The sequence below is a fragment of the Vanessa atalanta genome, chromosome 18, assembly GCF_905147765.1.
Source record: "Vanessa atalanta chromosome 18, ilVanAtal1.2, whole genome shotgun sequence".
NCBI lineage: Eukaryota > Metazoa > Arthropoda > Insecta > Lepidoptera > Nymphalidae > Vanessa > Vanessa atalanta.
In genome coordinates, this window is record NC_061888.1 from 3,198,085 (window position 1) to 3,212,540 (window position 14,456).

The 14,456-nt window shown below is 35.1% G+C and overlaps 1 protein-coding gene across 2 annotated transcripts in view; it reads right to left on the minus strand.

The window, feature by feature from the left end:
• The window catches only part of LOC125070732, a 526,502-nt gene continuing 512,046 nt past the window's right edge, over positions 1-14,456 (minus strand). Inside the window, exons 10-25 of one of the 2 annotated variants that reach the window (XM_047680677.1) lie at positions 9,721-9,857; positions 9,094-9,298; positions 8,275-8,439; positions 7,295-7,488; positions 6,585-6,681; positions 5,795-6,043; positions 5,160-5,434; positions 4,673-4,800; positions 4,378-4,532; positions 4,089-4,289; positions 3,396-3,540; positions 2,753-2,954; positions 2,363-2,498; positions 1,738-1,864; positions 1,480-1,612; positions 1-1,035 (exon numbers count right to left, since the gene is read on the minus strand). In XM_047680677.1, coding sequence (XP_047536633.1) covers positions 339-1,035; positions 1,480-1,612; positions 1,738-1,864; positions 2,363-2,498; positions 2,753-2,954; positions 3,396-3,540; positions 4,089-4,289; positions 4,378-4,532; positions 4,673-4,800; positions 5,160-5,434; positions 5,795-6,043; positions 6,585-6,681; positions 7,295-7,488; positions 8,275-8,439; positions 9,094-9,298; positions 9,721-9,857 — 3,246 coding nt within the window. In that variant the 3' untranslated portion in view covers positions 1-338. Of the gene's footprint in view, positions 1,036-1,479; positions 1,613-1,737; positions 1,865-2,362; positions 2,499-2,752; positions 2,955-3,395; positions 3,541-4,088; positions 4,290-4,377; positions 4,533-4,672; positions 4,816-5,159; positions 5,435-5,794; positions 6,044-6,584; positions 6,682-7,294; positions 7,489-8,274; positions 8,440-9,093; positions 9,299-9,720; positions 9,858-14,456 lie in introns of both variants that reach the window. The other variant, XM_047680676.1, reaches the window with a different exon arrangement.

The window sequence follows — 14,456 nt, forward strand, 5'->3', positions numbered from 1 at the left end:
TTTTAAACGGTTTCCAGTTAATATTTATAATATAAATAAAATAATGTACTATCAATATTCTTTAAATTCTTTAAAATTGTCATGTCTTTTCGTGTTTTTGTTGATTGTGTTTAAAATAATCTTTTAATTTTCGTTCTATGAAATAACTATCTTAATTTTAAAATGATTTATGTTTGAGGTACAGTTACAAATAATATCTTATACATTTCGTGTTATGTACATGGATCATTTTACAAATTGTTTTTTAATACGATATAAAATTGTTATATACAAAATATTCTATACGGTATGACGTACCCCTGTTTCCATTTAAATTAAACTAGATTCACTACACACTTCTAAGTCGGGGCTTCTTCTATTTGGTCGAGAATTGTTTTTTTTTCTTGAGTCCGATTTAAAAGAAAATCCAAATCGTCGGATATCTTGTTCAGCATTCGATCCGTTTCGGGCGAATCGTAGGCTTTATTCCACTCCCTGTTAACTTGCTCTATATCAGACTTAGACTTGTGATCCTCTTTTAATTCCATAGATGGAAGCGAGATGCTAGATGTGAAATCGTTTTTGCTCTTTTTGAGACAACTTTTTATCGGAGGTGACGTTACTTTGGACACGTCTGGATTCGATTGCACGCAAATCGTACAAGCTTCTTTGGATGTGTCGAACGTTTTGTCATAGGGTTCGAAGTCTACAGAACAAGTGAGGAGGGGGGCGTTCGTTTCTGTTGGGGGAGTTTTGAGGACGCCTAACTCTAAGCATAATCGGGCCCTGTATTCTGGCTGAGGATTAATAGGTGTACGAGGATTGTGGGGGACGAAGTGAATGGGAGAGTGGTTACTGTGAGGGACTAGGTGGATGGGGGAATGAGGAGCGGGCGTGACAAGAGAAAGTGGGGAGTGAGGATTGCGAGGGATGAGGTCGCAGACTGCATGCGTGGTGGTAACGTGGTGTGCCTCATACCTATGCGGGCTCAGTAATGAGTCCTTATATTCGACGCAGCGGACTATATCAGCGCGGCTGTCGGGTGTCGACTGTCGCCTGTAAATTTATCTTTATTAAAGTTTTAAGTGAAACATTCTATTAAAATATTAAAAGTAATATAATTGCTATTCAATTTTGAGCAAACAACAACCCTCTTATTTGGTAAAAGCAATTCTGATAATGGTATTCCTCTAAAACAAAGTTTGAGGTAATACTACATTTATTGGTTCAATGGTATATATTCACTTATTGGTTAAGCGGGGTTTTTAAATGGAGTTGTCAAATAAAATTCTAGCTCTTTTGCCTACTCCTTGCCGCTAAAAGAGAAAAATACTAGCTTTTACTTATTAAATACATGATGATTTCGCCCTACTTTTTATTACTGAGACTATTTGATAAATTGATTAATTCTCATTCCTTCGAAAGTAGCCTAGCTTTTTTACCCAGCCTCTGATCAAAATAAATAGCTTTTGAAGGGTTTAAGGTAATAAAAGGCGGTACCTGTGCAACCTGGCCGGACTCTCGAGACCCGGAGCTCTCCAGTAGGACGTGAGAGGGGACACGGGTGAAGAGTTAGACTCCATTAGGCCGGCTCCACCTCTACTTTCCACTTCGCCTCCTTGTTTTATGTACACTGTTTTTGTAATTTTAATCAGTATAAATTAATCTTGATATTTAAATTTGGTTTAAGTGTTATGCTCATAAAGTTGAGGATTAGCAGAATCACTTTGAATTAAATGCATGTATTTGTTAACTCACGGCTAAGAGAGGTATCACCAGCAGGGGACTCCTGCCAGTCGCGGTGTGAGGGCAATGAAAGTACTTTTCTCGCCGATTGTAGGCACTCTTCATCGCGGATGACGTAGCATATGAGCATCGTTAAGCCCTGTAAAATTTGATTAACGTCTGTGCATCGTTTCTTCTAACCATACACCAGTGCTTTTGGAACGAAGTTCTTTTACGCGGCTTAATTAAAATGAGCCAGCAAAATTCATTACGTAAGAGAAAAAAGTTCCGCACCACCAGTGGACGTTTCCCTCTCTTTCTATTATATACGTTTTAATGTAACAATATTGTAAACATATTTCGTGTTTTTTTTTAAATTCACGCAGGATTTTTATAACTATTTTATTTATTGTGATTTAATTATTCTCAAACGTTTTTCATTTATTCCATTGTATCTGTTATTTCTTACATAATATATAGCGAAAACAACTTCGTTTTAGCACACGAAATATCTTTTTTTTTAGTGACAAATACGTGTTCATGAAATAATTTCCGTAAGTTTTACATGAATGACAGAAATATATAATTAGTTATAATTAACCGTCGTCGTAGGAGTAATAGGAATATGTATGAATAATGAATAGGAGTGAATGCTTACGTTGGCGAGCGCGGCGACGGACAGCGCGAGCACGTGCGCCAGCGAGCGCGGGCCCGGCTGCGCCCACCACACGCCCGCCGCCTGCGCCGCGCTCGTCGTGCCCAGCACCGCCAGCGTGTGGCGCACCACGCGCGCCCTGCGCCCACGCGATACGGGATACGGATTAGTATAGTCAGAGTGTGCGGAAGAAGTGACAACTTTTGAGTTCCATGTATAATGAAGTTCGATTTCAGTTCTAAAGTATCAAAAACATTAGTATCAGATGTTTGGACAGATAATATGACGAGTGGACAGATACTATGCTGAATATATCCAATAACCAAGTAGCGGTTCAAGTGCTGATTGCACATAAATATGTGCAAAATAATACACATACAGTTTAAAAATTACCTATCTCGTAGATAGGTCCTTCGTTCAGCCGGGACCTTATGCGTGATGGTTCGCAGCCTGAGGGCGGCGCAGACGGCCAGCGCGAAGCACAGCACGGCGAGCAGGGCGCAGCCCGCTGCGCACACGGCCTGCGCCGCCGCGCCGAGCTGCAGCGGGGCGCCGCCCCACAGTCGCGCCGTCAGCCACGCTAATGTGCACACTCCTGGAAATTTCATTAGAATCCATCATTATACACATGATGCGAGCATGGCTTTAAAATTTAAAATAAATTAGCAACCGTGTAATCGCTTAATACCATGAAGAAAACTTTTTTTTATTTTATTTAAAGACTTTGCTTTAATAAAACCGCAAGTGTAAAATAAATTTTAAGGTCAAGGGTGTTTTTTGTTATTTAATAATATAATATAGTAGCAATGTCCACTTATAAGGAATTACTAATATTCCTGTTTTCCCTTTAAATTAAGCTTTTGCTAACACTGGGGACGACAATAGCCCAAGGGGTCAGGATTAAACTTGCGACTTTTTACATCGCCCGGCCCGTAAACCATTGCGCTATTGATGCCTCATTCATATTAGCATTAACCAATTCCGCTTGTAAAAATTGTTGTGACAATATTGCATTGATGATTCTGCGCATCTGCACCTGCAAGTAGAGCGACGGACGGCACTCGCTGCGCTCGGCCCGCCAGCTCGGCTTGCAGGAGCAGCGGCTGCGCGCACAGCGCCGCACAGCCCGCGCACCAGCACGCCGCACACACCCACCCCAGAGCGCCGGGACAAGCTTCTTCCTGTATAAATTGGAAATAATAGGTCAGACAAGCTATTCCACTCTCTATTATAAATAAAGATTGAAATAAAATATAGAGTTGTTATTTTTTAGTAAGTAAGTTATCTATTACTGAATTGCTAAATAGAAAAATTAATTAATGTTAGTTTTTAAGGTTAAATATTATTTTTGGGAAGGCAGTATTCAAATCAAATCAAATCAAAATATACTTTATTCAATTAGACTTTTACAAGCACTTTTGAATCGTCATTTAACAAACTGTATTATCATAAGTGAAGCTACCACCAATTCGGAACGCAGATTTTACCGAGAAGAACCGACAAGAAACTCAATAGTTAGTCTTTTTCAACATATAAAAATACAAAGTCATGTTAGTTAAATACAATTATATATGTATGTAATACATCCTGCCTGGAAGTCAATAAGCATAAATTCGACGCTTTTTTATGATCTATATAATCTTGTATTAAATAATATGCCTTCTTTACCAAAGTATTTTTTACAAATGATTTGAATTTATGAATTATATATAATTAATATGTAAAGTACCTGTCTTGTATCACACTCTAAAAGCGTTAGGACGGCGGCGGAATGGGTTCCCGCGGTCGCCGCCTTTAAAAGCACAGGTAGCCTTGCCTTCCTTCCTGGCACCAAACTTAGCAATTGTAGTGCTGCTGCGGCGAGGCACATGGCGCCTCCTAAGCCGACTGTTATTTTCACAACTCCTCGGAGATCCTTCTCTACGTCAGTCTGAAAGGATTTATATAAATTTCATTGTATATCATTAAAAATTCGTTATCTTCCATTCTTGTCCTAAAAATTATAAAATGATTCTTACAAGGGTAGACCTGGCGATGGTGAAGAGGCCATAAGTTCCGAGACCACGGCAGCGGCAGGCGACATGCGTAGGTTCTGGTATCCGCACCTCACAGGCTTTGGTGACCCATGTGCTTGGTTCAGAGGGCGTTCGTAAGCCACAAGCCAATTTAGAAGCTGAAAAAATATATACTAAAGTAAACTATCGTTGACAAAGTTCATTAATCTGGACTTGTGTGCTAGAATTGGTAGAAATATTTAGTTTAAATTTAAAGGTAGAAGTAGGAAATGTTTTCTTGTAATATTGTAATACTCACCTATGGCGGTGTAATTTTTGGAGTGGACGAACAGCAGTGTAACAGTGTGATGCAGCGTGACGTCGACGTGGCTGGCGGCGAGCTGCACCTGCGCAGACGCCAGCCGGTATTCCATTTCGCGACCGCTCCTAGAATATGACGCGCTACACACACGTCACGGGGGAAAGTAGCGTCAAAATAATAATAAAATAAATAAAAGAATCAAATTACTAAAATAAAAAACATAAAATACAACAGAAGTATAAAAAAAAAGATATTCAAAAAACATAAGTCCGAAAAAGCAAAGAAAATTAAATTACATAAAACTTTCTTTCCCCAGTACGTTTTTTATTTCTTTAAAAAATAATTAACATAAATTTATAATATGTTTAAATGTTACAATACATATTTCTATGTAGTAAGTCCAAGCTGATGAAATTAATCGTTAAATATAATTTTCTGGTCTTAGAAATATAGAAAGATTGTCTATTAATTAAGTTAGTCTTACTTAAATTCTATAGATCTCCTCAGGGACGGAAGTCGGGCAGCTATGTTATGGTACTGAACGGCCACGACTGAAGCATTCCCAGTTCTAGCCACCAGCTCCACACCAGTCGAAGTTAGCAGCCATTCATCGGTGCTGGGATTTGGTGTGAAGGTGAAGTGCGCCGCGCTGTCCTCTCGCACTTGCTTAGTCTTCACTGCGAACTCTTGGTAATGAAGATCGAGATTGTCTTTCATAGCTGCCGTATCTACTACTGCGTTTTGAAGGTCGTAAATTTTCTGGAAATATCATTATCTTATAAATTTTAGTAATTCAATTGCATTTTTTACAACCTTGTTGTTTTTCTTAATTAGCCTAATATTAAAAGATTTTCTTTTGTTATGGCAAACGGCCTATATGTCTTTTGATGTTTTGTTCATTTATTTTTGTAATAAAACAACCTTTTAATTATAAAAAAATGACTAACTGTATAATTGATTGAACATAATATTTAAAAGAATTAAATATTATGTTCCATATTTAATGGTTAAGATTAGATGTACTTAATAAAAACAATGTCCAAACTCCTCTTTTAAGAGAAAGGAACCTTTAGCCCATTAGTGGGACATTTATAAGCTGTTACTTTACTTTTTACCAACCTCCTCATCCAAGAACGCGTCAGGATGTTTAAGCAGCGTATCATAAATAATCAGAAGGTGTTCTACGCTGTCTTGCTTGTCTTTAGGTTTTCCGGCGGAAGATTGTAAGTATTGTAACATTTCTCGTGCATGCTGAAGTGGAAGAGTGCCTTCTCCAGGATGAGCTGGCAAAGATCGTAAAACCGCCCCATACTGATGGGCTACGTTCGAGACGTTATCCCAGGAATAGCCGAAGGATATACGCGTGAACTGTAAAAAATAACCATTATTTATACACAATTTAAATTTTAGATGACGATGAGATTGCCAAGTAAATAGAACGCTTGCCGGTGATAGTGGGTTCAAACCCAGGCAAGCACCTCAGAATTTTCATGGGCTTAATTTGTGTGTATAATTTATCTCGTGCACGGCGGTGAAAGAAAACATCGTGAGGAAACCTAAATGTGTAATTTGAATGAAGTTTTACCACATTTATATACCAAACCTGAGCGTCTCTCCGATATTGGTCAAGTCTGAGACCATCACATAGGCAAAAGGTCTCTAGAATCTATTTTGGAGGTAGGAAATATCGCCAGAACACTGCTTGCACCCGGGCGCTTCTTGTGCTTAAGATGGTTGATAAGAATGTATATTTGTAAAAATGTATGGAATTAGGATTTCTCGAAGATAATCTATTTCAAACCGGTGTTGGGATTTGATAATTTAGAAATACTTATAAAATATAATTAAATTGAAATTCGATTATTTTACTCGATATAAAAAAAATCCATGATTAACTTGATAAATTTACCTGTTCATGAATGTCTTTTAATGAATCAGCGACGCATCCAGAAAAATCTGGAAGATTCCATTTCACACCATGTTGAGTTGTTTTCGGTTCACAAAACCTAACAAATATAAAAACTCATGAATAAAACTTAAACAATTCGAAAGTAATCTAATTTACTGACCAGTTAATATTTCCACGAATTAATTTAAAACTTCCGAAGTTAACTTTATTAGCAGTTTAAAGCAATTGAAAGACTTAAGCGAGGTTGCTAATGAGACAAGAAAACTCATTAAGCAATAATTCTGTTTTATGATAAATAATTCTTTAATTCTTTTTAAAGCCTTTAATTTTACTTTTATAAGTTATTATAAGTTATTTAAGCGATAACACTATTCGTTTTTGGTAAAAAGATGATTGATTATCTATTTGTATGCTCTTTAACCAAATATAGTAGATCAATTGAGTGGTGGTGAAGGTATTTATGCAAATTTGCACGTGTATGAATTTTATATACTTTTGAGCCTTATGTATACCATTGAAGCATTACGGTGAAATACGATGAAATATCTTGGTTGTGTTCATCATTAAAGATATAATTTAGTACCAATGTTATATTTGTATTATTTACATAAGTGTCTCAATTCTCAGAAATAAATATATTGTTTTATTAATACTAATTACATATTAATTACCGAGCTTGTGTCTTAGGTGCTGGACGATAATTGGTATACCTGGTTGATTCTCCGCTATGTCCCGGTGGACAAGCTGCAGATGCGTGAGCCCCGGGAGCTGTCTTCGGCCATCGTAGACCATGAGACGCTTCGCTTTCACACGCTTCATCTTTGACGCCAAGTGCCCACATCGTTACTCCCTTCGCATTAGTGCCAGCTACTGAGGAGACTTGACAACGGAACTCGCCAGATTTCTAGAAATAAATCGAGGTGATTTCGTAAAATTGGTACATTTTTTGTCTTTATTACTCTACACTCGTAATCAGGATACGATGTGTTATTGAATTTTATATCTTAAAGGCTATTTTTTTTAATTAGCCGTTATAATATAGTTATGATAGGTTTTGTGATTTTAGTGAGAAATTAAGAAATTTTTATTATTTCTCAAAATTTAGATTACATGTAGTACTAAGAATTCGTTTACTTTGGAGTAGGGCTTTGTCCATGCCCGTTTGGGTAAGGACTATCCACTCATCACGTGTTCTACCACTAAAACAGCAATTTAGCGTATTTAGTTTGTTTTTTGTTCCGGTTAGAAGGTAGAGTGAGTCAGTATAAGTAGGTAATACATTATACATTATATTTCTATAATATGTCTATATTTCTAACAGTAGCAATGTCTATGAGCAGTTCTGACGATTTACTATCAGGTGACTTAGTAGTCAGTTTTCCTATTTTCGTGTTTATTCAGCTCTGGATGCATCCTTCGACCAATTTTGAATTTAATACGGCTATTTCTTTAAATCGCAAATTGAATTTTAAATATTCAAATAATCTTGATTGTAAAAAAACCATTGTGCCATCTGCATGTGTTGTTGAACTGCAATAGCGAGCTTAATTAACTCGTTCATCCTCCAAAGGTCTTTGTTCGATGGTGGGGATGATTTTTTTTTTATCAATTCAATAAATTGTTATTCAATAAACCGTATTTCTTCTAATAAACTAGACATTGTACATTATTTAGTGGATCAAGTACCAACCTGGACATTATATAGTTTCAACACACTCCCAGCAGGATATAGATCCTCCCATACTTCACGTCCTGGTGCTAACGGGAGAAGCGACCTCTCTCTTGCCCAACTAAACCCCAAAGCACCGTGAACTCGTCCAGCGCCAGCCAAACATGTGATGCTTACATTATCACCCTAAAATTTTATTTATTGGTAAGTTCATTTGATCGTACCTTACAAGGTTAAATTATCAAAGATTAAGAAAGCCACATTGATACGACCAATACAGACAATAATACCAAAGATTCAGATTTGGATTGTTTGTAAAAAGAAAATTCGCATAAATGTTAAAATTTGTATACAATCGGATCGTCAGTTTAATACAGCTTTTGTTTTTCGTTGTATGACCATTTACAACTTTAAATAACGATTCAAAAGTGCTTGTATGGCTTGTATGTTACTTGATTCTAGTATTTTTTATTTTTGGCGGAAGTTATAATATTTGGAACACGTATTAACTATTCATTTGTCATATTTAATTCGAATAGAATAAACAAAGATGTAATGTAAAAGTTACTTTAAGATTCTTAAGAGGGAGATAAATATACTGTAATATAGTCTATTCTAATACAGAGGTTGGTGCAATCCATAAGACAAATAAATTCTAACTCAAAGCTCAAAATATTTTAAAGTATGAACTAAAAGTTATAAAAATATTTTAAGTGTGGTTTTGATTTTCTGTAAATGATTGCTTGAAATACAACATACGACAAAATAGAGTAGCAGTGAATAAAATCCCTGTTCTCCAATAAAAGAATATGAATTTGCTAGCTAACACATTTTACTGACCTTATTTACGGTGAGAGTCGAAGGTACAAGTCGTATATCAGGAGGTCTAAGTATAGTCAGTCTAAGTGCACTACATCTCCTTCTTCCAGCGTCATCTGCTGAACATGACCATCTTCCGCTATCAGATTTCTTCGCTTCTGATATACCAAGTACTGACATCCGTCGTCCTAACGCATCTTCGGCTACGGTACGTGTCCAAATGTCCCTGTAAATTTTGAATACATTACAATAAGGATAGATAGGAAGAAGATGGTGTAAGGTATCACTATAGGTAAGATATCACTCGTCATATATTCTACCGACAAGCAGTAATATTTGGTATTGTTGTGTTCCAGTTTGCACGACACGATGAGACAGTGCAATTACAGGCTCCTGTGTCAAAACATCTCTGCTCTCAAGGGTCATTTGCGATGTAAAGAATGGTAAAAAAATCTCACGGTTCCAATGTCTATGCAGCGGTGTTTCCACCAACTTAAGTCATTGATGTCGCATAACACACACATCTATATTTTTAACCCCCGGAAATTTACTGTAGGAAATATTTTTTATAAAAATATAAAAAGATAAAAAAAAGAAAGAGACATTGGAAAAGATTTTAAACATAAGTTTTCTATTATGACAATTTACCTCGTTGTACCGTTAAAGTTCACTTTGACTCCATCTTTGTACCAGGTAAACGCTATTTCTGGTGATCCATACGCCATACAACTCAGAATAAACTCGGAGCCTTCCCACACTTCCGGGCGCTGGTTCACGATCAATGCCTGCAATAAAAGAGGAAATTTACATGGCAATACGCGAGATATGTTGGTACATTTTACTGCGTAATGAAATTTTTATGCCTCAATCTATGCACTGTACGATATTTTATGAGTTTCTTATTACATTTTGTCGGATTCATTGACAAAGTTTAGCCGGTACAATTTTTTTACAAATATATATATTTTGTATTTGAGTTATTATATTATTAATAATCCACAATAATATTGTGTATGCATATATTTTTTTTTATTGACGCAAAAAGCAAATTATCTAAAAATAAGTCAGTAAAGCAAATTATATAAAAATGTTAGTGTGGGCCACGTCTTCCAAGAAGACGATAAGCTCGCGAAGTCCAGGAAGATCTAAATAGATAAGATAAAACATCAGAATGTTTAGTAAAAATATAAAATAACGCCACAATTTATAAAAATAAAATGTAAAAAAAGGCACGGGCAACTGTGAGCCCGTGGATGTTGTATATTAAAAAAAAAAAAAAATGTATATAAGAGAAGGAGAGGAAATAGTGTTTAACTAAACATGCGATAAACAGCGTATATTTAATATAACAAAAAAAAAATAATATCTTTAACAATTTTTTAACACAGTAACGATTTGCATAAATGAAACGCATATGGTGTTACATAATACTCATTCAATTCAACGCGAGTGTGAAAAGTTTTAAGGAAATGAAACATTGTTAGATTCTGTTAGCGTTTCAGCTAAATTCTTCTCGGCTATTATAATATATGTGCTAATTCAGGTTAACGCGGTGTTTAGTGCAGCTGGCTATGAGCCAGTTTGAATTCAACTACTTTAACAAGGTACTTAATTTTCATTAAATTTTCTCTTGTTATTACAATTTTGATAAAATTTAACGGTAACAATATCATTTTTTTGTAAGGGATTATTGGTATGTTATATCTGGATCACTCAATCAATAATTTAGAAATGTATCACTGAGTTTACATGTGCTTAATTTGTGTTTAAAATTAATCTCGTGGTCAGCGGTGGAAGAATACATAGTGACGGAAATCTGTATGGAAGAAAACCTGCCACAAATAACAATTCCCATTGCAGCAGTATGGTAGAACGGCATGAACTCTGAATCTTCTCCTCTAGTGGCCTTGGACCAGGACATTGAAATGAGACGTTAATATTATTTATTAAAATAAAAAAAAAAAACAATTTACTTAATTTCAAGCGATAATTAATTCACGCATGTTCCATTCCCATTAAATAAAGTTTCGACATTTTACCGCAATCGTGTAGATATTCTCTTAGCCTGTCCTTAAACTTGCATATAGTAAATAATTAAACTTTCGACGAAGCGACATCAGCCGACGATGGCGAATTTTATAGCCGAGTTAAAGGCGAAGTTCTGAACTTTTGATCTTTTTAATGTAATAGAAAATGTTTTACCGCAGTTTTGCACAAGTTTTGATATTAAATCCTATTTTAACTAGAATACAATTATGGTTTGTATATTTTAAAATTGGGGCGCTTGCCAAACTGTGATGTTAAAATATTATATTCAAAGTTTTAGACTATGTTAGTTGGTCAAAATACAATTGAGAAAGCGTTTTATGTATGTATTTGTAGTTTTTAACGATGCGTCTATTTATTTTTAATTTTATATAGCGGTTGCTTTATTTAAAAGTACATGTTAAAGGTTATTAGACTTAAAATATTTTCATTTGATTCCATTGCTTTTTTCTTTGTAATATCCTATCTACACAGACGCTTCGTCCGTGATTTTGATGTATGTACGTTTTCTATAATTTCGTTTTATGTTATTTTGATGTTCCCGGTGTTGGTAGTTTATAATTTGACTATCATGCATAATGATTATGATGTGAATTTAAAAAATTGATTTGATTCATTACAATCTAAGTAACATTTAAGGATAATTGTAAAACAATAGCTGTAATTTTATTTTTTAGCCAATGAGATATAAACATTTGCCAACCGCACGTTTTATTAAAATATTTTGTATAACATCTAAAGACCATTGCTTCGAATTGCAAATTGTAAAAAGTAATATTATCTAAACGAAACGTTTAAAATGAACGCACGATTAATTCTTCGCGACACTGAAAAACTAAAGTAGTCGTTACTTTTTTAAATTAAAATAAATTAACCAACATTTTCATTGTTTGCGTTTTCGAGATATATCTAATTCTCAGGAGTCATACTAAAGTATAATTATAACCGAGTACAGTAGTACAGAAAAATATCGAAAAAATAATGCAACTTTTTCAGGGCATAATGAAACAAATATAAGTGTTATGAAAGTGCATCGGGAAGCAGGTGGCCATGTTGTACATGTTGCAATAAATATTGAATGCAACTTCCTAACTTTTTACTTATATTCCTTACTGCACAAGTTCGTGCGGAGGATAACTCCGTGGTAAGAAATTACGGTGTATTTGCGTTTGTATTTTATCGTGCTTCATATTTATTGTTAGTACCAAGTAAATTTCCTTGTATCAATATTTTATTTTTATTAAATTATATTTAAGTAAAGTTTTGCTACATTTTATTAACGTATAAAAAAGAAAGGATAGAAATTTATCTAATCTTTGAATGAAATTATGTTGATGATGAAGCTATGTAGGATTTTTTTTAATGATATCGTCATGGTACAGAGTCTTGTGACGTCACTCTTCTAAATCATATTCATCCGGAACGAATGTGCGTGTGCGTGTGTGTGTGCTTGTACGTGCTTTTAGTAACTAAAATCCAGTCTGCTCCTGAGAATTATTTAATGATGAATGAGTACTCTTTTTTTAGGCTCGATTCGAATTTGGAATCCCGGATTTGCAGATTTATAAGACTAGCTATTACAAACTAGACGAGCGAGCCAGTTAAAACTATAAAGTACAAGGTCGCGGCATCGCCAAGTGTGTGTTTGTGTGTTAGTGTGTGTGTAGATGTCAGGTACCCCTGAAAACGTGTATGCAATTTCATGGTGGTTGGTTGAATAGTAGAGACGAGGATATGTATTTATAATATTTGTGAGTATATACAAGTCCAGTGACGATTTAAAAGTAAAGTTCTTAAATGACAATATGCCTAAGACTCGAAAATATACAGTAAATGAAAAACAGCTATGATTTATACTGTCGATCGTTTTTCTTTTAAAAGAATCTTGTTTGGGGATGAACGAGAGTTTATATTTTCGTATTATAAGTGTTATCCACAAATAACAAGATTCAATCTCGTTTCATTTGAGTGACACGACTTTATCTTTGTAAATACAAATATAACGGAAAACCGACATTTCAGCCGCCATAAATCTCAAGGGCTTTGTGTGAAATCGGTAACGTCTCGTCTACCCGCTTGTCGTTCACAATAATTCACTGTAGTTTACGAAGCGGCGATAAAGCCTCGAAAATATTTTACAAAGTCAGTGGACAATGAATGCGGTGATCCTGAACTTCATTGTACTATAAGTATGTGAAGTCTTTCATTCATTCACCATTCAGTGGATTTCATATTTTTATTTCTTTGTTTTTAAATTTACATTTAAACGTCGCTTACATACTAAAATTCAACTGAACTATTTAAGACTTTTTTTTAAATGTTTACGTCTTTGAGAAATGTCTCCTGCACTAAAATGACGTCAACGGGCTGGTTACGTAGAAAATCACGAAGTAGATCGATTTGGTCGATAAGACAGTTTGCATTAAGCGAGATGAGGATCTGGAGCGAGGCTTTAATCTAGCGCTGGTCATTGGGATGGCTGAGGGCGATGATCTGTATAAACAGATCTGCGCATATCAGGAAAACTATTTGAACTCATTAAGAAAGGATTTTTGGATTTTACTACTTCTAAGGGGAACGGGGTTTTTTATGAATTTTACCTGCACGGGTCAAACAACTAGTCTTATATAACATATGTATATGCTCAAAGGTAAATTTTAAGGACATTTAAATGAGAGCGAAAATTTTAGCAATTTATAATTTTAAATTAGCTTTGAATAGAGTCGAGTGTTCGACCGTTTTTTAATCACATCGTACAGCTTCATTATGCAGTACATGTTGTTTACTTTTTATGTATATTATTTTTATTTATGTTTTTAACGTGTTTTTTTGAGTTTTTTTTTTACATTAGCAGCCTGTAAATTTTCCCACTGTTGGGCTAAAGGCCTCCTCTCCCTTTGAGGAGAAGGTTTGGAGCATATCCCACCACGCCGCTCCAATGCGGGTTGGCGGAATACACATGTGGCAGAATTTCGTTGAAATTAGACACATGCAGGTTTCCTCACGATGTTTGCCTTCACCGCCGAGCACGAGATGAATTATAAACACAAATTAAGTACATGAAAAATTCTGAGTTTATTATTATTTAAATGTTATATTATAATGTGCTATTATTGGTTGTTTTATTAGTCTTCTATTTTGGTGTTTAGAAATAAAGGACTTTACTATTATATTAAATTCTATAGCACTGCGACTTTTTCAGATTTATTTAGGAGAACAATATAACTATGAATATTTTTATATAATTCCATCGATTTATACAGCGAGCGCCATCGAGGCGACTCGGTTAGTGAGTTTCATCTTCAAATAAATATAGAATTTAAATTCAAGTGAATTGA